Below are 26352 nucleotides of genomic sequence, written 5' to 3'. Positions count from 1 at the left end.
GGGCAGGGGTGGAGGGAGACAGAGAGGACACGACAAAGGAGAACCCTTTTGAAGTTGTCAACTCGGGCACAGCGAAAGGCACTCTGGGTTCAAAGGACATATTTGGTCCTGTAGTCTGGGTAAAGAATCTGGCCTTACCCACAGTAAGGTGTTCTTTGTCCTTGGTTTCTGAGAAATGGCCCTCAGAGGATTTGTGGGGAACTTGGTCTGGGACTTTGAAGCCAAACCTGAGGGTGTGTGCTGGTGGGCTGGGCTCGCAAGGCCAGAAGGCTCCCCCTGGAGCCATCACCAGCTAGCCTCAGCAGGCATGGTTCATCTCTCCTCCGTGAGAGCTTCCTGCGTGGTGTGTCTGAAAGGGGTGCACATGCTTTTGGACTGGGATCTTTCCTAATTAGGACCCTGGTTCATGTCCCTCTGCTATCACAAACCTGCGACTCTTAGGAAACACTTTCTGCCCGTTCCGTAGAAGGACTACACAAGCAGGTGGAAGGGCGGACTTCCACACTCACAATTGGCCGCTGCCTATTGGCAGTCTGAAGGACGGCTGCCCTAGCCGTGGGTCTGGTCTCTCTCTAGGAGCGTGTGGTGGCTGGTGTCGGGGGTGACAGAGAAGTAGAGCGTGGGCAGTGCGTAGATTTCCATTTTGGATTCACGCTTGTTCTTATTCACAAACTTACCTGTGGCTGTGGGTACCGGAGACGTGTGACACAGCCACAGAGGACTCCCTTCCACCCCCTCTGGAAATTGGGTTGGGTTTTCCAGCACTATTGACACCAGCTTGCCTCCTGCTTCCACGGGCTGACAGGCCGGACCATGCACTTTGCCTTTATTAGCCGTGATCACGGACAGTGGCTTGTGGAATGAGCCCGGACGGGTCTTCCTGGTGTTCCCCATGCCCCAGACTCCTGCCTGTACATACTGTGGACTCACCTTCATGACAGTCCGGTCCACCTAGCCTAGAAGGCCCTTCTGCCCTTTCTGCTCTGGCCGGCTCCGTTCTGGGCTGCTTCCTGGTCGCCTTCCAGTCTGGCTGTGACCCCGCGCCAGGGCTCCTTGGATGGCTCTCCAGCAGGAGCCTGACTGGCTGGTGGGCTTGTCCATCTGTCCTGCAGGGCTGTGGTTCTCTGCAGGAGCCTTGGGGACTTTGTGGACAGTGACAGCAAAATCCGGGCTTCATTGGGGACAGTGCATTGTTCTCTCCGATCCTGCCCAGCTGACACCTGACCAGTGCGGGGACAGTGGCACAAGATCAGCTGAGAGTGGGTCCTTGGTGTGAAGGGATGGTACCATGTGGCTGGCCATGAGGAGGCTCCTTGGTGTGGAGATGCTGCTTCCGGTGCAGACAGGCCTTTCTGAGGAGACTCAGCTTCCTATTGACAAAGCGTCCTTGCCACCTGAGGGCTGTGTACGAGGGGGGCTTCAAACATTAGTAGGAAGATGGAACAAAAAGATAACGTAACTTGCCCGTGAGCCCCCTGAAGCTCCTGCTCGTGCACCAACTGTCTTGTTCAGTTGGGTTTTGTTTGTCTTGCCCGGTGCGGTGGGTGCCCGTCTGTTGTAGTTTTCTCAGTCGTCTCAGAGCAGAGAAGTTCAGTCTCAGTTTGTCTTCACGCCCAGGACACGTGCCGCCAGTCCATACGTGGGACAGCTGCTCCCAGTTCTCCTCCTATTGCTGTGCATGGTTGAGCCTGGTGATGGCTGGACTGCAGCCTGGCTCAGCATTGGTGTGGCCACCGTGGGGTCAGCGTCAGTGGCTTGGCCATTGTGGATGGCTCAGCTGTGACAGTGCGGTCAGCACAGTGGGTTCAGTATCAGTAGCTTAGTGTCTGCAGTGTGGTCCCGGTGGGCGTAGCATTAGTGGGGTGGCGGCCACAGTGGCTCAGCATTGGTGGCCTAGGGGCAGCAGTGTGGTGGTGGCCCAGGAGGGAAGTAGGCCCCGCCCTTTGCAGAGCTGTGGTGTCCTGGGGGGCCTTTGTCAGGGTCAGCCCCAGCAGAGGCTGGCTGGGCTGCAGCCGCCTGCCTGCTGTGCGGGGCCCATTGTGCATGAGAAAGCTGGAGGCCACCTCTGAAGGGATCTCAGTGATGGTGTGGGGTGATGCCTGAGCATGCTGGGCGTGGTCTGGGGCAGTGCAGACTTGGAGACGGAAGAGCCAGTCAATCCTGTCCCTCACAATTTAAAAATGATTAAAGAGCCATAAATATATTTTTATAAACAAATGAGATCACCACTACCTGAAGAATAGCCTTTAACAATTTCAGTTTTATTTCAGAGCCACGGGTATACACCGAGAGAGCTTGCGAGCCGCGGTTTGCTGGCCCTGGTCCGGGGTGGCACACAGAGCTGCAGGCTCCTCACTCCTGCGCAGCAGACCCCTCAGCAGTGAGCGGCGTGTGTGTGCTTTGGGGGTTGCTGTTGTAAAGGACAGCCAACAATCCAGCAATCTCTGCACGGACAGTGATGACACTCCCAAGTTGTGTGAGCGTGCTCACCCCATGTCTACACTGAAGAGAGTGGTGCAGGAACACCACATCTCTGTGATGCCCCCCCCCCCCCAAGAACCCCGCTCTTGTCATTGGTCTGTGCGAACTTCTCTGTGCCTCTTCTCGGTATTGGAAACGCTTCTTCCTAGTTGCGATTGCACATGGCTCTTCTCCTCCAGGATCTCTCCTTGGCTGGGAGCAGCTCTGGCCGTGCTCTGTATTGATTTATAGTCACGAATGAGCTCAGGTCTTGTTGGCTCCTCTTTCCTGCCCTGGCACATGGGCACGGCTCCTCGGCGCTCCGCGTCTTTCCCTTCAGGCCTTTTGTTCTTTCCTGACGCTTTGTCTGGTGCTCCAGTACAGGCTTTGATTATAGTGCTGTGGGGGGGGGGGAGGGGACACATCCCTGCCATGCTCCCCTCGTTTGCTGGATGGACCTTCTCTGGCGCTTCCTCTGTTGGTAAGATGCTTGCTTTTGGACTGCACATTTTAAAGTTACCCTTACCCACTGCCATCGAGTCAATTCTGACCCAGAGTGACCCAAGCTGGGGTTTCTGAGGCTGTACATCTCCACAGGAGTACAGAGCCTCAACCTTTCTCCCAAGGAGGAGCTGTTGGGCTCGAACCGCCAACCTCACGGTTAGCAGCCCAATGCTTATCCCACAGGGCCACTGGAGCTCCTTGAAATTACACTGAGGAAGTGTTTATTGGAGACTCTTAAATGCACATGTCTGTACCACACGCCCCCCACGAGTACGTCTGTACAGTCAGGTGCTATGTACAAGTAGACTTCAAAAAGTTCATAGAGAAATTCCATTACCTTAACTCTACTTTTCTGAGCACTTTTTGAAGCTCCCTTGTATGGATAAGTACTTTTAACTGACAGGCTTTAACTGAGTGTCATTTTAGGTGCACAGAAACTTGGGAGAACAGAAAGCGCTGACAGTTCCAGCAGCCCCTCAACCAGCATCCTCCGCTGGGACCCGGCGGCCTCTGGTCTTCTTCCTGGTTCCATTTGTTATAGGGGATGAGGCCAGATGGACGTTTTTATCATTGAGCGCCCATGGTCTATATTGGGGTACACACAGGCTAAAGGAGTCGACAGATGGCCCCTGTCACGGGTCTACCACGGCAGTGCGCGGGTTACTTGCTACAGTCAGAGCCTTTGCCACTCTCACCAGATGACATGAGATCTCTGGAACTCCTGACCAGGGGCGTGGCCAGCTTCTCCATCCTGCAGACTCTTGATTGCCACCCAGAAAAAAGAGCTGGGCGTGGAGTGTACCCCTGTGCTCACTTCCTCGATGCAAGTGACAGAGCGAGCGACAGGGAGCCCACAGGGGTGAGCTGGGGTGCAGGCTGCAGTACTGGAGAGGGAGAGAGAGAGAGATGTGCACAACATCACGGCAGCAGCACCAGGAGACCAGCGTGAGGCCTGCTGACTGACAGTACTGTGAGGGGGGCCTCTGGGCACTTGGTGGAGTTGGATTTGCTGACCCACAGAGTCAGAGGGCTGACCCTGGGCTCTCCATGAAGAGTTGCAAGAGCTTTTTAACCCTCCAGGACGCACACATGCTCTGTGCCATCTTGGGCTTCAGGGCAGTGTGTGGGTGCCACCCATAGGGTTTTCAGTGGGTGAGTGCTCTCAGGTGGGGAGCTGAATTCTTCCTTGTCTGCCCTCAGTTGGGAAGCCCCACGGGAACCTTGCACATAGGTGGGTGACGCTGCTGGCATTTGAAATACCAGCAACGTAGCTTCCAGCAAGCCACCGGTCACCCTGTGATGAGCCGACAGTGGCAAGTAAGTTCCACTTTGTGGTGAACCAGGCTCACAAGATTATGACCACTCAGCTGTCTTGGAGCGAGGGGCCAATGGCCAGAGAGCGCTGCCTGTGGGCATGGCCAACAAGAGGCTGTCCTGGACAAAGAGCTGTATCCCGAGCATTCCTGAACTGAGTGGTAACCTGTTGTTCCTTCCCCAATAAGCCCTGGACTCCTGCGTCTTTTCTGTGAGTCTGTGGCTGTCACAATGAGTCCTTGAGCCCCCCGAGTGCTGGAGGGTGCTCGGAGGAGGCCCCTGGTGTCAGGGTTTGTTAAGAAGGTCGGACGGCAGCTGCATGTCTGAGCTCAGCCTGAGGACTTGGCCTGGGCTGTGAGTGTTGATAATGAACCTCCTCCTCCCTCCGGTGCAGGTAGAGGACGCAGGTACACCTCACCCACCATGCCATCTTTACACTGACAATCATCTCACTACCCTTAGAACGCCCGGTGCCGCTCCACCTGTGCCTTTCCGCGGCCAGGGATCGTCTTCCTGTCTGCAGTGCTGCCATGTCCAGAATGTCAGGTTGTACCCATAGTGTGTCCAGCCTTTCCAGACCGACTTCCTGACCTGGCATTTGAGGTTCTGCTGTGCAGACCTCCTTGAAGTGTCGATGACGTCGAGCACTAAGGCGCGTCGAGCACTAAGGCGCGCCGACCCAGGCGATGGTATTTTGAGTCACCTCAAATGCAGATGAGAGCTGGGCATTGAATCAGGAAGATGATAGACGAACGGACACGTTTGAACGGTGGTGCTGGAGAAGAGCATTGGAAGTACCCTGGACTGACAAAAGGCCAAACCGGCCTGTCTTGGGAGAAGTAGGGCCAGAGTGCTCCTTAAGATGGGGAGGCTTCTTCTCCGCCCTTTGGACACGGCAGGAGAGACCAGTCCCTGGAGAAGGTCATCATGCTTGGTGAAGTCGAGGGGCAGAGAGCGAGCGAGCGAGAGGAGGACCCTTGAGGGGGTAGGGTACATTGACCGTGGCTGCACCCACGGGCTCACACATACTGCGGTGCTGTGGGGGTGACACAGGACCGGGTAGAATTTCCTTCTATTTGTAGGGTCCCCCCGAGTCTTACACTCGTGGGTGGGAACCTTGTTGGCCCTGGCAGAGAACTGGAGCCCCCTTGCCAGTGTTTGGCAGTGGCCTGGTTTTGGATTTTAGCCATGTTTGTACAAGTGGGAGTTGTAGCTCATTGTTTCCATTTGTAACGCCGTGATGAGATGTGATTTATGGTGGGCTACTCTCCAGAAGGTTGGTGGTTCCACCCCCTCTGGGGCAAGGGGGCAGGCAGGCAGTCCTGCCCTGTCATATATCACATGGCTTTGATGGAGTGGGAACTGACTGAGGGCACTCAGCCCCAACAGTAAGGAAGACGGGGTGCTGGGCAGCTTCTCCTGGGCCACGTGCCAGCTGCACCTCTTGGGTGAGGCATCTGCGCAGGCCTCCCATCCTCCCTTTTGTTCTTGGGAAGTTTGTTTCCTTGTAGCTGAACGTGAAGAGCTATTTGTGTATCTTGGAATCTGGTGGCGCCTGAGTGTTGAACTGCTAACTGGGAGGCCGGTGGGGGGTGGGGAGACTGACTCCAATGCTCTCTTTGCCTTGCCTTGGGGTCTTTACTGTGCTCTCCTGGGACTGGACAGGGGTGGCCGGAGGGCATCCCTGCCCTGCTTCACCTGGTCTGACCATTACACTGGGCCTTGGACCTCTGGGCCCCTGGACATGGGCTTCAGTTGGGTCGGGGGCAGGGCTCTGGTCCAGCAGGGGGGAGGGGCAGGGTATAACTGCTTCAAACAGACTTTTCCAGCAGGAGGTCCAAGGTTGCAGCCCTTCCCAGGCCCCCAAGCCCTGTGGCCGGTCTCCTCTCCTGTCATCTTGCCTGGTAGGTCCCTGTCCCTTTTGGAGCAGGAGTGGCATGGCCTTTCCTGATGCTGCAGAGGGACCGTGGAGGGCCGGGTCATTCCTAATGGGAATGTTACCCTTCTGTAAAGTCTGCTAGGGAGCCCTGGTGGTTTAGTTGTTTACATGCCGGGCTACTCCCCACAAGGTTGGTGGTTTAAGGCTGCCAGCTGCTCGTCAGGAGAAAGAGGAGGCCGGCTGCTCCCGGAAGGCTGGACGGCCTTGGGAACACTGTGGTGCAGTCCTGGGTGCCCGGTCGGTCACTACGCGTCAGAATCCACTCAAGGATAGTGGGCCTGGTTTGACAGAAGACGGTCAGGGTAAGGTGACCAGTGTGTCTCCAAGGGTCTGTCGGGCCGCAGAGAGAGACTTGCTGTGCATGATGCCCCGAGGGGACTCGGCGGTGTGTGTGTTTGTCTCATCGGACTGTTTTCCTTCCCCCCCCCCCCCCCCACAGACACGAGACTCCAAAGGTCTCAGGGATGGAGAGCCGATAGCTCAGACCCAGTAATGGCCTGGGCCTCGTGAAGTCCAATGTCTCGGGACCCCGATGCTGGACGGAGCGGACAGAGGACCCGGGGCCCCCGACCATGGTCACGCTTATCACCGAGAAGCTGCAGAACCAGAGCCTAGATGACCTCGCCCGCAAGACCTATGATGCCAGCCCGGTAAGCTGTCTTCAGGCCCGTGGGAGGGGAGAGGTGCGGTGGGACTGAGAGGGGCACCTTGTGTTCAACGGTGGTTTCCCTTTCAAGGTAAACTTGAAGCGTTGTCTGACTTTCCTGTGTGCAGAAAAGTGCACAGAGCATGGTGCTCAGGGTGTGAGCACTCACACCTGGGGCCCTCACCTGGACTCCCCAGGCTACGGAGCCCTCACACTTGTGCAGGCACCAGGAGTGCAGGGCCTGTGGGGGGTCGGGGTCCTGGTTCTGAGAGGTCAGCTGGGCTTTCTGTGGGTCCGTGTGGGAAGGAGACTGCAGCAGGGCGACGGCCAGGGGAGTGTGAGCACCAGTGGGGGGCACTGTGCGGGCTCGTTGGGCAGCGCTGCTCGTGTGCTTTGCGCAGAGCTCCTGCCACACTGGCATTCTCGTTGGCGCTTGTGCTGTGGGCATGGTGGCCAAGGTCCTCATATCCTTCCAGAGGTCACCAATGGGGACTGTTTTCTTTCTTGCTGTCTTGAAAGTATGATGAACTTGTGGCTTCAAGCAGTTCATGCTTCAGTCCATTCCAGCCGGTATTCTAACCCCTCCACTCCCTGTCCTGCCTGAGGGTGCAGGGGGACAGTCACCGGGAAACTGAAAGCTTAGGGAACAGTCACGGGAAACTGAAAGCTAATTGCCACCGTGTGGCTTCTGAGGGGAACTGCACACCCTAGAGCTTTCCGAAGTCTGTGCCAGGCCTGCCTGCTGCCTGCCAGCCCTCCCACCAACCCACCTGCCTTCTGGGCTTCCTCTCCGACAGGTAGACTTGTACTCCTGTCCCCAGGGCAGTCATGGCTGGTGCTACACAGGGATTTGGATTCTGAGGACAGCAGTCTGAGGAGCAGCCTGGCCTCAGGCCTCGGGAGGAGGGGCGAGTTTGCCCCCGTGGTTTCTCGCACACGTCCTTGTCCCTGGTCCGTCATGCTTTCTCAGAAGGAGCTTTGGAAACCACCTCGGTCCAGTTTGCAGTGGGCTGGGAGTCCTGAAGCCTGGCCTGAGAGGGAGCCCAGTGGGTCTCTGAGAGGGCACGTCTCTGCATCGTCAGCCATTTCCATCCTGAGCTCAGGTCTGCATGCTTCTCTGGCGGCTTGTCTTTTTCTTGCTCACGTTGTTGGTGGCTCTGCTTGCAGTGTTGCCGATTGGCACGCGATGACCGTCCTTCTCTCTCCACCTGTGACTGCCGGTGGGCAGAGACAGCCCAGCCGCCCTCTGGACCCACAGCTTTCGGACACAGTCCGGTGGGGTGTAGTCCATTGTCCCAGCTGTCTTGACCTTTCACCTTTGCCCCACCATCTTGCTGGATCCTCAGAGGCAGTGCAGAAGCAGCCAGATGGCGGCCGGCTCTGCATCCCTCGGTCTGTTGACCTCCACCTCTGGGAACGCCCGAGGTAGCTCACCTGTCAGAAACCACAGTCATTTCAACCCCGTGTTTCACCAAGACTCTGCGGAAGCCTCTCCTGGGGTTTTGTGTGAGGAGAGGAGGGCCGGGTGCAGTGAACTGCTTTGTGGGCCTGGCTCGCACACACACTACACACTCAGGTGTCCACAGGACAGGATATCAGGAAGCCTGGACCACCACGGCCGGCAGTGTTACAGAACGCATACAGTGCTGACAAGGAAGCCATGATGACAGAGCCTTTCAGATACAACTCATCAAATTTTTAATAAATCATATTGTTGGGGCTCTTACAACAATCCATACATCCATTGTATCAAGCACATTTGTACATGTTTGCCATCAACATTTTCAGAACATGTCTTTCTACTTGAGCCCTTGGTATCAGCTCCTCTTTTCCCTCCCTCCCTTCCCACCCTCTAGATAACAACTCTATTAAAAAACAAAACACAGAAACAAAATTTTAAATGTGTGAGTCATACAAATGCGTGGCAGTGATTCCAAATTGCCTTTCAGTATGTTTTGTCTTAGGAACTCAAGTACTTCCTCCAGTCCCGTGGAATGTTACACTGCCGCCCAAGGCTGTTTGCTGGTTGTACCAAAACACAAACAACCAGTAGATGATTTTGCATCTTTTTTTTTTGATTTTGCATCTTAATAAAAAAGCATTTATCCTTTCAAAAACAGAACAAAGTGGGATTTCCTCCTAGTCAAAAACAGAACTACTCAAAAGCTTGTATTTATAAAGTAGTTGATGAACGACTCCTTTGGATTGTACGGGAAGGGAGCTAACAGGCTCCTGATAAGACACAGTAGACAAACACGCCTCAGACTCGGCTCCTTTCTCTCCTGCTTCCTCGGAGGCTGGACGCTCCTCCTCTCGTTTCTCCATTTTTGGCAGCGGCGTCTTCAGTTCTCGGTGAGCTACTTCAGCCTGTTTTCCCTTTCCTGGCGCTCTTTTATCTGAAGTTTCATCCTCGCCGGCTGCCTTTTTTGGCTGCTTCTCCACTTTTGCAGCCACAGGCTTCGCCGACAGCCCCGGCCACTTCCTCGTGGGCTCCTGCTCACAGCCCTTCAGCCGAGCTGACCCGCCTCTGGGGCCTCTTGGCCGTGGGGAGGGTGCTTGCTGGGTGCCCGTGGACCTTGAGCACTGAGAGCTTGCTTGGGGCTTGTTGCCTGGCCGCCATCATTGCTGCCGGGACCTGAGGCAGGGGCCATGGGAGAACCAGACAGAACCCTCTGTGTGATGTTTTTTGTTTTTGTTTTTTTTCTCCACCCCTCCCCCCTGTTTTCGTTTTTAACAAATCCAAGAGCTGTTGACAAATGCTTATGTTTTTATTTTCTTTGTGGATTTTCCTCTGTGAATTGCATTCAAGGGATGATAGTATTTGTGGTCTCTTGGGAACTTTTTCAAAGCTTATTTGGAGGCTTCATGCGGTCTGTGGATGTGGACTGCTCAGCTGTAATGGTGGAGTCGTGTCGTTACCACAGACACAGAGGCGGCCCCACGGCCACCTCACACTGCTGCTCCGTGCCCCACGGTGTGCGGGCAGACCGCTGTGCGACGTGGCAGTGTTCCACTCACTCACTCACTCACTCACTCACTCACTCACTCACTCACCTGTCAGCATCCACAGCCGCTGCTGAACGAGGAACACGGGGAAGGGCGGACGGGAGTGTCAGACTTTGAAGGCACTCTGGTTGATGGGCTCTGTCAGAACAGAATCAGTTAGCAAAGCATTACGTTCAAGTCACCAATGACACGATACCGAAACCAAACCAAATTGGTGCCCAAGGCGGAGCCGACTCATAGCCTCCCGAGGACAGGGTGGAACTGCACCGTGAGCCTCTGAGATGAACTAGTTTGTTTTAAACAATCTTAGTAGCATGTCATCCACTTGTCATACAATTAATACTTCGTCCTATGAAGAGGAGCGCTACAGTTGTCACCACGTCCAATTTTAGAACCTTCTTTCTCCTAGTCATTGTTATTCATGTAATTTTTTCTAATTGTGGCAAAAATATACATACTAGAACATTGTCCAATTCCGCAATGTCTCCCTGTATAATTCAGTGCCATTGATTACACTCTTCGTGTTGTACAACCATTATTGATGCTCTTTTCCAAGTTATCCCACCCACTGATAGGAGAAACTCAGTGCCCCTAGGCAGTAGCTCTCCCCCTTCACCTGTGTAACTGTTTGTCAGGTTTGGTTTGTGTTTTCATGTTTTTCTTGCTAGAGTACTCGTGCATCGTACACTCGGTAGAGTAGTCACATAGCATTCCATGATTAAATCGCTTTTAAGATGGGTTATATATACATAATCCCAATCAGTTCTAGTGCTCCCTCCCAGGAAACTAGCTCTTTACAGGAGTAAAAAGCTCTGTCTTTGTCTCGAAGAGCCAGCGGCTGGTGGTCCCAAACTGCTGACCTTACAGTTAGCAGCCCAACACAGAACCACTATGCCACCAGGGCTCCTACAAGGAAGATAGCCGTTGGGGTCACCAGACTGAGCACCCCTCATAATGCCCCCAACTCCATGTTGGGAAAGCCACGGCAAGGAAGTTTAGGAAACACAAACCAGAATCTCGCCTTGGAGCGGAATTTCTCTGAGAATGAAAAGGCCAATGTGAGACGACACAGACACGTCTCAGAGCAACTCATTTTGTTCGCCAACCGAGGAAAGCCGGTTGCTGATGGTGAGTTAAGTAAGTAGGGTTTGATGGCAGCAGCTGAATAAAAACAAAAGGTATGCAGCAGTGAAAACCATCCTGTTTGAAACGGTCCGTCTCTGGGTGAGGACAGAGCAGGGTCAACGCAAAACAAGGCGAATGATCCTTCTTTGTTTCCTTTGGGCTGCGTGGGTTTTTGGGGCTCCTGATGGGTTGCCAGGTGTCACTGACGCCCTTCTGTAGCAGCTGCTCGTTTGAGGAGTTGCCCTGCGTTAGAAGCGACTGGAGAATTAGCCTCTGTGAGCAGTGTGCGTGGAGACACTCGCTCGGTGTGGCCTGAAGTGGGGTCTGCCGCGGGGTGTCACAGCTGACGGCGCACACGTGTGCGGGGAAAGTCTTGGTTGGGTGCGGGCACAGACTGGAATGCACGATGGTGAACGCCTGCGTCTCGTCCAGCAGCACCTGTTTTGTGAAGAGCACCGAGTCTGGTCACGGACGAGGTAGCCGTATCAAGGGAGGAAGCCGGTCCTCTTGTGATCGTAGCCAGATGTTCTGCCCTGACCTATCCCACATCGAGGTGTGGTGGCCTGGCAGTGGCGAAGTGAGAGTTTTGAAGGACTTTATATTGTGAGTAGGTGAAGGCTTGCAGGTCCTCGGGGGGATATTCCACAGTCCGTTTGCGTTTTGGTTTCCGCGCATCCATTGCAAATCCCTTCAGCGGTCCATCACTTCCTCCCTCTCCTCCATGGGCGCCTGTTTCTGTTCCTCCTCCTCTCCTTAATCCTCTGGACTTTGCTTCCTTCCTACCTTAAATGGTTGGCTGTTTTACCACAGGCCTGGGAGCCTGAGGGCGACAATCTCAGGGACACCACCTCGCTTCCTGACTAATGAGCCTGCTCAGCTCTATGAATTTGAGTTTTGTTTCAAAATTTCCCTACTCTGTCCAGGGTCTTCTGTGATTCTTGGCCCGGCACCATCTAGTTTTTCTGGTCTCGCTTGGGGTTGTGGAGAAAGGCGATTTCCTGGTTTGTTAGCCCTTGAACTAGCCCTTGAACGTGTCTTCTGATGTCCCTCCTTTCTTTCCTCCAGGTGTGAGGAGAGCAAGAGTTTCACCTTAGATGGCCTCATGAGCTTTTGAGACCGTTTATTGGCTGTTCACCAAAGCAGCTTGTAGAACGTTTCCTTTGCGAGCTGTGTCGTGCCACCAGAACGAAGTGTCCCCTGAGACTGTGGTCCTGATCTCCCAGCCCAGGGGCTCCTCCCCTCAAGGGATTTGGTTACATCTAAGAAGTATGCTTCTTAGAACGTGCCTTCTGTGGTGCTTTACCACGTGCAAGGATGTGTTTGCAGAAAGTGCGGGGGTGGTTTTCTGAGCTTGTGGCCAAGACAGAAAAATATTTTTTTAAAAATCATGTTACTGGGGGCTCATACAGCTTTTGCCACAATCCATACGTACATCCACTGTGTCAAGCACATTTGTACATATGTTGTCATCATCATTTTCAAAATATTTTCTTTCCACTTGAGCCCTTGGTATCAGCTCATTGCCCCCCCCCCTGCCCCATGAACCTTTGATAATTTATAACTTTTTTTCCCTCATGTCTTATACTGACCAATGTCTCCCTTTACCCACTTTTCTGTTGTCTGTCTCCCTGGGAGAGGGTTATATGCCAATCATTGTGATCAGTTCCCCTTCTCTCCTCCCACCTTCCCTTCCCCTCCTGGTGTTGCTATTCTCATTATCAGTCCTGAGGGGTTTATCTGTCCTGGATTCCCTGTGTTTCCAGCTCTTATGTGTACCTGTGTACATGCTCCCATTAACCCATACTTGTAAGGGAGAATTGGGGTCATGATAGTGGGGGCAGGGGAAGGAAGCATTAAAGAACTAGAGGGAAGTTGTATGTTTCATCAGTGCTATACTGCATCCTGACTGGCTTATCTCTTCCTTGTGACCCTTCTGTTAGGGGATGTATAATTGTCTACAGATGGTCTGTGGGTCTCCACTCTGCACTCCCCTCATTCACATTGGTATGATTTTTTTGTTCTGGGTCTTTGATGCCTGATATCTGATCCCTTCAACATCTCATGATCACACAGGCTGGTGTGCTTCTTCCATGCAGGCTTTGTTGCTTCTCAGCTAGATGACCACTTGTTTGCCTTCAAGTCTTTAAGACCTAGATGCTATTATCTTTTGATCGCCAGGCACCATCAGCTTTCTTCACCACGTTTGCTTAGGCACCCATTTTGTCTTCATCAATGGTGCCAGGAAGGTGAGCATCATGGAATGCCAGGTTAATAGAATAAAGTGTTCTTGCATTGAGGGAGTACTTGAGTAGGGCCCAATGTCCATCTGCTACCTTAATACTAAACCTATACATATATGCACATAATCTATTACCCAATCGTCATATGTAAATATATTTACATATGCACATGCCTGTATTTAGTCAGTGGTTCTCAACCTTCCTAATGCTGAGACCCTTTAATACAGTTGCTCATGTGGTGGTGACCCCTCAACTATAAAATTATTTCCATTGTTACTTCATAACTATAATTTTGCTACTATTATGAATCGGGCAGCGACCCCTGTGAAAGGATCATTCGACCCTCAAAGGGGTCACGTCCCACAGGTTGAGAACCTATGATAGAGAGCTCTCTAAATGTCCATTGCCTCCCAGTTCTTTCCTCTATTTCTTTTTACTCTGCTCTTGTCCCACTATCACATTCGACCTTCTTTGAGGTTTCAGTAATTTCTCTTGGCTACATTGCCCTTGATAAAGTACCATCAGACATCCTACGCCCTCTTTGCCATTGACTTTAGATCACTTGTTGTTCCCTTGTCCCTGGGTTTGTTGGGATCCACCATTTCCTTTCCCCCTCTCCTCCCCTCCCGTGCCCCCCTCCAGAATCATTGGTCCCATGGTTTTCTCCTCCGAATTGTTTATCCCGCCTATCTTACCTAGATAGACATGATAGCAATTTTTGTGAATGAGAAAGAAGAGGCCTTCAACCACTATCATGACATTCTGAATTGCCTTGCAAATTAGCTTTTGCTGTAGATGTGCTCATGTCTTCTTGAATTCAACTCAAACTTGTGTGGTAGATAATCACTTGTCAATTTGAGGATTATGAGTGAAGGGCTGGAGTCTAGTCTGTTAATCGGATCGTAGCTAATGAGGCTTCTGTGGGCATGGCCTTCTCCTGAGGATTCTGGGAAATTTGGTACTTCCTCCTTGGAGGTGGGAGACTCTGTTCACTCCCTGGGAGACATAGCAGCTGACAAGACACATGGACCCACCCTGATGCAGAGATCCCTGCCAGCACTGAGATGTTTCCAATGATACTGAATCCAGGGACTTTCTACCCAGACCAGCCCAACTTGTAAGGCACAACAGCTCGGGTGTGTGGGACTTGTACTGTGGTGAACGCATTTCAGCAACAGCTGATCACAAGTAGTGCCCGACTGCCGGGAAAGGTTAAAACAGAGCGTGTCCCCCTTTCGTCCCCTCAGACACTTGCAGTGTGCCAAGCTCCCACAGTGCTGTGCCCACCTCCGTGCAAGTGCAGAGGAAATGACCAGGGTGAAAATCCAGTTAGCTCCCACCTGCCCGTCTGATGGAGCTGATCAGCCTGCATCGTCCTACGTGCCGAGAGGCAAACAGTGAGGGATGCAGCCAGTAGGGTTCCATCATGCCTGGCGAGTGGCGGCTGACTGTTCAGGAAAACTCGTGCTTGTGGGTGGATGCCAGTCTTTGGCATTATCCATCTGAGTGAAGAATTTTCAAAGAGATACATAAAATCTCCTTACACATGACCATCCACAGTTGAACATTGGCCATCAATTTCTTTGTAACTCCCAAAGGATCAAGATTTTCTTCCAGGCCTGCCTTCCTATAATCAGCGGTGCCTACTGAGTCCATGCCATGCCAGGCTAGAGACCAAGATGAACACGGTATTCGAAAGCCCTGTCCTTTCAGCTAACACCCTGGCTAACGTTTCTTTTGTTTGCAACCGAGTTTGATTAGAGCGGGCACCGATGACAAGTTTTATGGCCTGGCTCACGTTTTCATCGTTTACTTTAGTTGTCGTCAAGCACACAGTCAGAGCTATTTCTGCGTGGAAAGTTGGGTGACTGATGTTCTCAACCACTTTTCCTAGTCGTTCCTCGCCCCTGGAATGTCCCATCCAGTCTTTTGAGTGGCTGCTGGTCACTTGACCCCACAGAGAGAGAGCTTAGAGGGCGGGACACTCAAGGTAAGCAGCCCTGCTGCTGCGGCGGCTGCTAGGTGCCATGGAGTCGGTTCTGACCCATGGCGACCCTGGGCGCGACTGGCCCCGTGTCAGCTTCACCATGGTTCCTACGCCTGAGCCCGTGGTTGCAGCCACCGTGTCAAACCATCACGTTGAGGGCCTTCCTCTCTTTCGCTGCCCCTCTACTTGACCAAACATGATGTCCTTCCCCAGGCACTGGTCTGTCCTGACGACACGGCCAGAGAACACAAGACAAAGTCTCCGCCATCCCCGCCTCTAAGGAGCCCTCTGGCTGTACTTCTTCCAAGACAGATTGGTCTGTCCTTTTAGCAGTCCATGATACTTTCAGTGTTCTTCACCAGCACCACCGTACAAATAAATTAATTCTTTGATCATTCTTATTCATTTTTAGTTAAAGCTATATTTAGACCTAAAAATGAGAAGAAACAGCTCAAACATGCATTAGCAATTGGAACATGGAATGCACAAAATATCAACCAAGGAAATTGGAAGGTGTCAGAAATGAGACGGAATGCTTGCAGATCAATAGCTTAGGCATTAATGAGTCAAAATGGACTGGCACTGGCCATTTGTTCTCCTTTGTTGTTTTTTAATCATTTTATTGGGATCCGTTCCAGGTAGAACATTCCATAGTCGAGTCACATCCAGCAGTGTTGTATAAATGCCACCAGTCAGTTTCAGAACATTGTCTTGTACTCCTTGATATCAGCTCCCCTTTCTCCCCTCCCCCCCACACCCTACAGGAACCCTTATGCATTTTAACTTTTTTTATTAATAGGTTTGTTTTGTTTTTTTGCCATGTCTTATGCAATATAACTATTCACATACAGTTCTGTTGTCTGATCCCATTGAGTGGGATTATATGATCATCAATGCTACCCCTTCCTGTGCCCTCAGGGAACCATCACTTATGTTACTGTGTCTGAAGGGTTATCTATCTCGACTTTCATGTACCAAAGGATCTTAAATATACAAATGAACCTATACAAATCTAACATGATTAATGAGGTAAAACAAATAAAAAAACCACAGTAGTAAGGGGAGAAAATATTAAAGAACTCTAGTGATGTGGTGCCATACTGCACCCTGGATTTATCATCCCTTCCGTGTGGCCCTTCTGAGAGGGACGGTCCAATTATCCTTCAGGTGGGTTTTGGGTGTCCACTACATCCTTCACATCTTCACATTGATATGGTTGCTTGTTTTTGAACTTCTGATACCTCTTCCGGTCAACACCTCATGATCACAATGGGTGGTGTTTCTTCCATGTGGGTTTTGTTGCTTCCCTGCTAGATGGCCATTTGTTTAATTACAAGCCTTGAGGACCCCAGGTGCTTATCTTTTGATAGCCGGGCACCCTTGGCTTTCTTCACCATATTTGCTTAAGCTCCCATTTTGGCTTCAGCGATAGTGTCAGGAAGGTGAGAATCATGCAGTGCCACATTATTAGAGCAAACCATTCTTGTACTGAAGTGCTTCCTTGTTGCATTGGCATGTATTTACATATGTAAACACTGGTACTGGCCATTTTGAATTGAACAATCATACGGTCTTTTACTATTCCGGAAATGACAAATTGAAAAGGACTATATTGCCTTCATCCTCAAAAAGAACATTTCAAAATCCACCTTGAAGTACAGCGATAATAATCAGTGCTAGGACAATCATCCATACACCCACAGGAAGACCCGTTAAAATGACTAGCCTTGAAATTCATGCACCCACCACTAAAGCCGAGGATGAAGAAGCTGAAGACTTTGTCAATCACAATGTATTGATCACCAGTGGCGGGTGGGATGGGAACATAGAAACAAAGATGGAGCAGCAGTTGGAACGATGGCCTTGGGGATCAGAATGATTGATGCTGGAGATGACATGGCAGGATTTTGGAAAGCTGGCGCCTCAGTCATTGGAAATACCTTTCTGAGCAGAACGCGGACACACGTGGGCCTTACTTAGCATGTATATGTATGTTGAAACAGCACACAAGGCCCTCCCCAGGTAGAACACATAGGAATCAGATTGGCTGCATCTGTGGGAAGAGACAATGGAGATGTTCTGTATCTTCAGCCAGAACAAGGCTGGGGCCTGTTCTTGAGGTGAACTCTAATTCCAGGGTGCTGCGCTCCAGGCGCCCCGACAGTGGCTGCAACAAGGGGCTCCAATAGACGAGCCCCTGTGAGGATGGTGCAGGCTGCTGTGCAGGGTTCGTGGGGTCGCTGAGGTGCGCAGCCCCCTCCTGGGCGCTTGCCAACAACGCACTCTAGGCTGTGCGTGGGCTCTCATGGGTGCTTCCCTTTCCTTGGCTTCCTTTCGAGCGAAGGATGATCTGTGCCCCTCGCCTTGCTTTACCTCCCTACCCCTCTCTCCATGGATGTAGCTGATTTGGTTCTGGGGTCTCCGAATTGGCGAGGCCCGTGTGTGTAGCTGTTGCTCAGACTATTGGAAAGAGATATTTGTGGTGAAGGTGCCATTGGCCATGCAAAATTCTGTCCTGCAATCCCCAGTGTCGTTTCTCTCCAGGCCCTGTGTTCCAGCCACAGAACCCTCCCCTCCAATCACCAGTCATTATCAGCGCGCAGCTCAGCTGAACGTTGATTTCAGACTGCAGGCCTCGGTATGAATCTCCAATTTCTTCATCACTGGCTTTAGTGGTTGGTGCCAATATCTGAATAGATGTGACTGGATGAATAATGACCCGGTCTTCTTTGCCGGCATATTGGTATTTTCCTCTCACTGACAGCGTTGTATTTCAAGGGAGACTTTGAAATACATTTTTTGATGACGCATGGGATGCCATTCCTCCACAGTTTGCTGTTTGGCCCATAGCAGCAGATCATTAAAAAGCCCAACCAAACAGCCCTGCCATTGAGTCAGTTCTAATTCACAGCTACCCTACAGAGAGGGTAGAACTAACTGTCCCTGAGGGGTTTCAAAGCTGCAACTCTTTGTGGGAGTAGAAAGCCAAGTCTTTCCTCCCTCGGAGCTGCTGGTGGGTTTGAACTGCTGACCTTGCGGTTAGCAGCCTGGCACGTAACCACTAGGCTACCAGGGCTCCCGTGTAACAGACCACACACTCGTCCAATTTAGAAAGGGCAATACCCGTCTATTCCAGCACATGGATGCCTAGGATAGTGATCCGTAGGCACTCCGCTGTTTGTGGCTTCCCGTTTTCCCGTGCTCCAGAGAGGAAGGGGTATGTGCAGCCATTTCTTCTAATTTGGACTCACAGGACCGTGTCGAGACCAGGAAATGAGTCTTGGTGTAGTTGAGACACAGGGACCTTTCTGTCAGCACGATTTCTGTTGATAAGCACCCCTCCTTCCGGCTCACTCCCACCTGCTCCCTCACCCCTGGTGACCACCAGGCTGCTGAAAAAGGTTCTACTGGTGGAGGGAGTCCCAGTCAGCATGTCACCACCACCTGGCGTTGTACCCTGCAGTCCCCCCATTCAGGCTGCCTGGTGTCCCCGCAGTCCCCTTCAACCTGAATGACTGAGCGGTGTCGTGGTGGGGATGTCCCTCAGCCGCTGTGACTGTTCACCTGCCAAAGGACTACTGTGATTCCAATACCCACCCTCACATCAGGAGGATGAGGTGGGCCAGGAAGCTGCGGGCTGGGCCCAATTGGACACACAGAGGTTCCGGCCCACTGGCCGAGCCAGAGAGTGGTGGGGATGGTCTCTGAGGGGCCTGCCACCATGACAGTGGGTGACCGCAGGACAGGGTGGTAGGGCCGCAGGGGTTTTCCAGAGATTGGCAAATGAGCCTCATGGTGCCGATGGGGAGGGTGGGGGATGTGTGACAGGCCCCGGTGGGACCTTGTGGAAGCTGTGTCCTTGGGATGAGGAGGTGGGGGGCTGCAGGGCCGCAGTGATGGGAAATTAGTTGCTCTCCATCCTTTTATTCAAAATGCATTCTCTGGAGGAGGTGGGATTTGTGGACAGTGAGGTCTGTGCCCGGGGGTGGGCTCAGCCCCCATACAGTCTGTCCTGAACCAGGGTGCTGCCCCCACATCTGGAGCCACCTGGGGGGTCGTCCCCAGTGGAAAGGTGTGTGAGGACAGGAGGCTTAGGAGCCGGACGCTTGTTCCCACGGGGGAATGGGGCCACTAGTGTTCCTAAGCTCTCCATTAAGAAGGAAAACGTCCAGTTAACTTAGCATTAGCTTTTTCATCAGCGAAACGAAAATGCCGGGCTAGTTGTACAGCCGCCACAAGCACTCTTGGGGGCAGGGCCTGGTGGGATAGAGGAGGGACTGGGGGCGGGTTCCTTCAGGAGCCTCCTCCCTTGGGGCCTGGGGCCGCGACTGACCCCTTTCGTTCTTGTCCCCTGCAGTATTCTACGGAGAGAGTGAACAAAAGCGGGGGCCTGTTCTCCTTTGGCCTCAATGGTAAGTGCTTCCTGCCAGGGCGTTTCCGGGGGCTGCCCTGGGTGTTGCACTGGGCCTGCAGGCCGGCTGAGTTCAGGATGGGAGCCGAGCCTGATGAATGAAGCCTGACTTTCCCAGCTATGCTGGGGCAGAGGGTCCTCCATAGCTGGTCTTCCCTGGGAGGTGCCAGGGAACTGCCCACTTTACGGGGGTCCCGTGGCCCCCAGTGGAGCCCTAAACATTAGAAAACAAACTCACCACCATCAGTTTGAGGCCGACTTGCAGCCACCCCACAGGACAGGGCGGAAGTGCCCTGTGGGTTTCTGATGGGAGTGGGAAGCCCCCCTTTCTCCCTTGGAGTGGCTGGAGGTTAGAACTGCTGACTTTGTGAGCAGCTCAGTGCTGTCACCCACTCTGCCTCCAGGGCTCCTCCGTGAAGAAGCCACAGGAGGTGAGCCCTCTCGAGGTACCACATCTGGCTTGGTTGGAGGGGCAGTTTGCCTCTGCAGCCCAAGATTGCCACTGGGCGGCAGACCAGACTGGCCAGCAGTGGTCAGCGCACCTACGAGAGGGCAGGGGCCCTGGTGACTACAGAGTGGGGAGCCCTGCACCAGGTCGACCTCACGGGTGGCCCAATCTTGTCTCCACAGTGGTCAAGAGCCCCTGGAAGGTCGTGAGTGGAGGAAGGTCCGCCGGCGGCGAGGGGCACCAGCACCAGGGCTTCCCCTTCCCGCCCCCCAGCCCCTTCGGCCCGGCGCCCCCCATGGGCTTGCAGTGGCGCCCCGAGGCCCCCAGCGCGGCGGCAGCGGTGGGCAGCAGCGACAGCGACGTGAGCCTCAGTGAGCACGCGGGGCAGCCCTTGGCTCCACCGACCAAACGGCACTGCCGGTCCCTGTCGGAGCCCGACGAGCTGGCGCGCTGCCGCTCCCCGTGGAGGCCGGGCGGCTCCAAGGTCTGGACTCCCGTCTCCAAGCGGCGATGCAACAGCGGCGGCAGCGCCACCCTGCAGCGCGGCCCGGGCCGAGCCCCCGCGCCATCGGGCCCCGCGCGCCCCGCCGCCGGCTCGCCCGCGCCCTCCGGGCCCCGGCCCGCTTCGGCCAGCAGCGGCGTGGTGGAGGGCGGCCCCGCGGGGCCCGGCGAGCTCTCCTCGCGCCGGCGCCTCTCGCTATCGCAGGAGCACCTGGCGGACGCGGCCGGCGTCCCGCCCTCGGCCAGCAGCACCCCGACGGCCACGCCCGAGCTGAGCCGGCGCATGGGCCTGCTGCGGAGCCGCTCGCAGCCGTGCGTGCTGGGCGAGAGGAAGGGCCGGCGCAAGCGAAGGCGCGAGGAGGACGCGCGGTGGACGCGCCCGGCCTTGGACTTTTTAAAAATGACACGGGTGAGGCTCTCCTTGGCTGTGACCGTGGCTGCGCCGTCGGGGCGGGCGTGGCGGCTTGACTTCCTGGGGTAGGTGGTGGGGGCAGGCTGCTTTGGGCAGATGGCCGCCACGTTCTTGTGGTTTTGAGAGCTCTGGGTTTCTTGGTGCAGCTGAGGCGCGCCTGAACGCAGGGGTCTGGGCCTGGGGGTTGGCCCTGCTTTCTGAGTGCTCCGCCCCTCGGCTCGCAGCTGATGGGGCCACTGGGAGGGAGTCGGAAGGGAGGAGTTGGGTCTCAGCCAGGTGGACCTGTGCCTGGCCTGCAGCTTGGGCCATCAGTTTGGGGATGTAGTCCGAGCTAGCCCCTCCTGACCCGAGTGTGCAGGGGATGTGTCTGCTTGGGGACCTGGGGCTTTTAGGTGACATCTTTGAGAAGCACCTTGCCTGCCACCACCCACTGCCCTCCAGACACACTGCTGGCCCCAACGAGCAGCTTCAGTAGCGGACACCTGTCCTGGTCTCATGCTCTGTGGGGCCTCTGGAGGCCCCAGCCCATCCGTCATCTGAAGGTGTGACTGGGCTGGGGGCTGTGCTTCCAAGCCCCCCATCAGGGCTCAACATTGGCTGGAGGCCTCTGTGCTCAGCCACATGGGCTTCTCTGTCAGGCAGTCTAATGAGCGTCCTCACAACACAGCAGCTGGCCTCCCCACGCCTGCCCCTGCCTCCAGTCTCCCACTGTAACAGGGCCCTGCCCTTGGCCACCTCGAAGTGAGGTTGCCTACCTGTGTGGTTCCCCCTCAGCTGAGGTGGAAGGCGCTCAGACCAGCCTTCTAGACACTGGACCTGCATGGCCAGGCGTGGACAGGTGGGCTGGACTGGGTGCGTGCTTGAACTCAGGAACGGCCAGCGAGGGGGAGGATGATGCTTTAAGCAGGACAGTGGACCCTGGATCTGCCTGCCTTCCTGCAGGGTTGGGAGTGGAGGACCAGGGCCTAGGTCTTGAGTTCTTGGTGTCAGCTATGAAGAACTTTTTGTTCAGTTTGTTACTGTGATGTAGGTAAAAGTTGAGAGAGCAGTCTGTGAATGTCACCATTCAGTCACCCGGAGCGTGTCCTGCGTCTCCCCTGGACTCTGCCAGGACCTCCTGTCGTGACTCCTTCCAGGCGCCTGGAGTCTTGCGGCCGCAGGGCTGGATGCTGAGGCGTGCAGGACCCGTCAGCCTCCGGAGGAGTTGTCTTCTTGCAAAGGACTTTCTTCACTTGTGAAGAATTTTGAGTCTTGTGTATGTTGGTCAAAAATGGAAAAATAGGAGCAAACTCACTCAAAAAGAGATCACTGCTCTCCCGTGCACCCTGGCTCATGGCGGGTGACCCTGTAGGACAGGCGGGAGTGGAAAGGCCCGGCCCCCGTGTGGAGGGGCTCCTGACCCGGGTCCAGGCTAGCAGCTACGGGTACCCGCGGCACCACCAGGGCTCCAGAGGGGCGTGCACATCTTCAGACGCTGTGTTAAGGGGCTTGCTTCCTGGCACTCGGCCTCCTTTGCTGAGTCCTTACTCCTGCGAACAGGAGCATAAATGCACTGCCACGTGTCTCCCCACCCTTGTCTAGTTCTTGGAGTGGATCTCTTCTTGTTTTTTTCTAACTTGCCTAAACGCAGGGTGGAAGTGGGGGGTGGGCACGCGGGCTAGAAATACTTGTCACGTGACCAGCGTCCCGTATGTGGTGTGCACACACCTGAGCCCTTTGGGCCTCTAGCTTGGCCTCTAGCTTGGCTGGTCCTGCCTTCCCCTTGGTCAGGGGAGGAAGACTCACTCGGTGGCCAAGTTGGCTCCAGCCTGTTCTTCTCTTGCACAGCGTGGCCTCGTGCTGAAGCAAGCAGCCCAGCAGAGCAGGTGCTCGGCCAGCCCCAGTGGCTGCCTTCTGGCCCCCCTGCCACTCCTCCCCAGACAAGGAGCTGATGATCCGTTTAGTGTCATACGCACGATCCCCCTGCCCCTCATCTTGAAACATCTCACAGCGTTGCACACAGTCTGTGCTGATGTGGCTCCTGTTCGTCTTGTCAGCTTTTCGTTGTAGTTTTGTATAGAGCAGATTCGTTTTTCGCTCAACAGTCGACACTGTTTCTGTCTTGTGACCGCGGTGACAGTGCCCTCCCTCCCCGTCATGGCGCCTGTGTGTGCCCATCCCTTCCCTGTGCCTCCCTGCTCCGAGCTCTGCTTGTGGGCAGACGCCGCCCTCTGGGCTGGCTGGCAGGCCGGCTGTACAGCGGAGCGGGCTCCTCCTTGGTTATCATCCACTCCTAGGCCAGTCGGGTGGGGCCGGCCGGGAATCCCGGGCTGTCTGAGGGCGACAGACGGGCTGTGGAGGGACTCCAGGGGACAGCTTGCTGTGATTTCAGGGAGTGATTGGGATCGGAGATGTGAAGAGCCTGTCAGGGCAGCGTTTTGGGGATTCCTGTGGTCTCCATGGGCCCAGGAAGTCTGGATTTTCCGAGTATTTGGAAGTTTTGTTCCGCATATGTGGGCCTGGTCTGAACGTTCCAAGGTGGGGTCTCAGGGTGGGGAAGGCGTGGTTCCCGGGAACAGGTGGGCCTGTTGTCCGGTGACTTCTGGAACCCTGGCTCTCCGTGGTCTAGAGCAGCGGTTCTTGACCTCCTTCCTGCCGCAGCCCTTTCAGACAGTTCCTCCTGTGGTGCTGACCCTCCAACCACACATTTATTTTCGTTGCTACTTCATCACTGTCATTTTGCAATGTTTGAATTGACCCCCAAAGGGGTCTCGCCCCACAGGTTGAGAACCACTGCTCTAGAGTCTAGCCTATTGTTGTCAGGTGCCGATTGTGACGGAGTTGGTCCTGACCCATAGTGACCTCATACACAACAGAAGGGAACACAATTGTTCCCCTGCCTGAGCCCGTCACTGCAGCCGCTGTGTCCGTCCATCTCCTGGAGGGCCTCCCTCTTTTCCATTCCCCTCTTACTTTACCAAGCCCGGTGCCCTTCTCCGGGGACCGCGCTCTCCTGACAACATGTCCAAAGCGCGTGACGTGAAGTCTGCTGGGCCTGCCGCTAAGGAGCGTTCTGGACAGACTTCTTCTAGGACAGGAGCCCAGTAGTTGTGTCTTTGATGGCTGCTTGCAAGTGTTTAAAACCCCAGCCACTCCTCACCAAGGTAGCATGAGGAGCGTGAACTCTGAACTACATCACGCCAGCGGACAGACTCTTAAGGCTTCAAACCAACACCACCAGTCCTGTGACGGGGATTGGCTGTATCTAAAAAATATCCGTCTCGGTGGCTCCTGTTTGTTTCTGAAAATGTACATGTTAGGACTCACAGAGACCCCACAGACTACAGCGCCCTGCCTAAAGCTAGGTGTCCCGCCTCGTGCTGCTAATTCCCAGGCTGCTAGAAGCCGGAACTGGGTCCGAGGTGGGGCTCTGCACGCCCGTCTTCTGTGCCATGGCTGCAGCTGTGTCCAAGCGGGGCTGAGGGAGGGCCGGACACCTGCAGGTGTTCCTGATGGAGCTTGGTGGAGGATGGTGTCTGGTGCTGAGGACCTGGGATTCAAGGCCAGGCTGCTTGCTGGGGCGAGCTGACACGGGGTGGCCTGCTGGGCCTCAGCCGCTCAGTCCCCCTGCCGCCCCCCCAGAGATGGCTGTGGGACCACTGGGAGCTGTATGCAGTTCTGGGAGGGGACAGCAGGGTGGGGTCATGTCTGGGGGCCACCAACTCTAACAGTGTGAGGGTACGGGCAGTGGACCTCTGACCCGCGCAGAGTTCAGGCTGCTGGGGGCGGGATGTAAAGGTGGCTGCAGGCCAGGACAGCATCTTGTGACAGGTCCTGGTTCTCTGTGTGCGTGCACCTTAGGGACGGAGCTCAAAAAGTGCAGTGGGCACCTGTTTGGGGGACGAGAAAGGCAGCAGGGGCGGGGTGGGCCCTAAGGAGGTGGGGAGAGATGGGCCACAGAGTCCCTGATGGCGCCCTGATGGGGCTGGGCAGCAGGACAGTAGGGAACTTATTCCTAATGCCACCTTGGCTGCAGCAGTCAGTGCAGGGCCGGTGTGCTGTGGAGGGAGGGACATGGCGGTTAAATGGCCCTGGCCTGGCCGGCCTGGGTGGGTTTCTCCGGGCCTCTCCAGGAGGTCAGTGGGGCTGCGGGGGGGCTGGCAGGGCCTTGGTGGTCCTGGCCAAGGTCAAGGCCCAGACTGGGCCCCTGGGCATGCTGTTTCTGTCTCAGACCGAGGATGCCAGCCTGTCGTGTGCCCCCTCCCCCGGGACATTGCCAGCAGCCCCTCCCTCTCTTCCTGCAGACGTTAAAGAATTCCAAGAGCCTCTGCTCCCTGGACGACGAGGACGACGAGGAGGACGAGGCCCACGTGAAGACAGTGGTGTCCTCCCCGTGCGACGGACACCACCTCGCGAGCGCTGTTACGCCCGCCTCCAGCCCCGCCCGCCCCCGTCCGTGGACCCCGAGGGAGCCTGAGGGCCCCGGGGCCACCAGCGACGGAGACAGCGCTGGGGAGGAGGAGGAGGGGGTCTTCCCCCTGGACTGTGGGGACCTGGACCTGGAGCAGATCGAGAATAACTGAGGGCCACCGGGCAGGGCGCCCCAGGAGGAACTCGCGGCCGCGCACACCACGTTTTGAACATTAAGGCCTCCTTTTGATTAAAAATTCCCTAAAGAAATATTTTGCATTTTTATGGCTTTTACAGTTCTGGAGAAAGTGTCTCTATTTTGGAATGAATTTTCAGAAGGGCAGTCTATTAAACTCACGTCTGCAAATCCACTGTGTGGTGTGTGTCCTTGTGTGAGGGCCTGGGGAGGCGTCCCTCCCCATGGGGGGAGTGGGGGCCCTTGGTCATGACCAGCTGGTCTGGTGTCCAGTGTAATGGCTTCCTGGGTGCAGCCAGGGCACAGGTGGTACCAGCAGCTTGTGGTTCAAATCCTCCATCGCCCCTGTCCTTCCCGTTGGAACCACAGAAGGAAGGCCTGGCACTCTTCCATGCAGACGTCGGCTCTGTCTGCACCTGTCAGGGCACGTAGCCTGTGTGACTGCCTGGGCTCACCCTGTGCTAGGCCCGTCTGTTTGGAGAAACAGAACCAGCGACCCACACGGACATATAAGAAAGGACATTCCATCCAGGATCAGCCCAGCCCAGTCCAACGCAAACCCATGGGGCCAAGGCTAGCTGGGGCCACTCTCCAGACTTGCAGGCTGATGATGCAGAATGCAGGGAGATTGCAGACCGCAGGGGGCAGAGTGGTGCGTCTCCACGGCAGGGCCGCTCACAGCCCCCCAGCTGCGCAGCCCCACGTGGGCCACTCCTGGAGGCGGACACGGAGGCCCAGCCAGGATGAAGGCCAAGGACAAGAGAGGAGGGAGTC

General features: G+C 54.9%; 1 protein-coding gene across 7 annotated transcripts in view; it reads left to right on the top strand.

Moving 5' to 3' along the window:
• FAM53A (family with sequence similarity 53 member A) overlaps window positions 1–25747 on the top strand; it is a 37320-nt gene extending 11573 nt beyond the window's left edge. For all 7 annotated transcript variants that reach the window (XM_075544588.1, XM_075544585.1, XM_075544589.1 and 4 more), the window contains 4 exons: window positions 6657–6867; window positions 19579–19633; window positions 20263–20990; window positions 25277–25747. In XM_075544588.1, coding sequence (XP_075400703.1) covers window positions 6790–6867; window positions 19579–19633; window positions 20263–20990; window positions 25277–25555 — 1140 coding nt within the window. In that variant the 5' untranslated portion in view covers window positions 6657–6789 and the 3' untranslated portion in view covers window positions 25556–25747. The remainder of the gene's footprint in view (window positions 1–6656; window positions 6868–19578; window positions 19634–20262; window positions 20991–25276) is intronic.
• Window positions 25748–26352: the final 605 nt, after the last annotated feature.

This window comes from Tenrec ecaudatus, chromosome 3, assembly GCF_050624435.1.
Source record: "Tenrec ecaudatus isolate mTenEca1 chromosome 3, mTenEca1.hap1, whole genome shotgun sequence".
Classification (NCBI taxonomy): Eukaryota; Metazoa; Chordata; class Mammalia; order Afrosoricida; family Tenrecidae; genus Tenrec; species Tenrec ecaudatus.
This window is presented reverse-complemented; position numbering and strand designations above follow the sequence as displayed.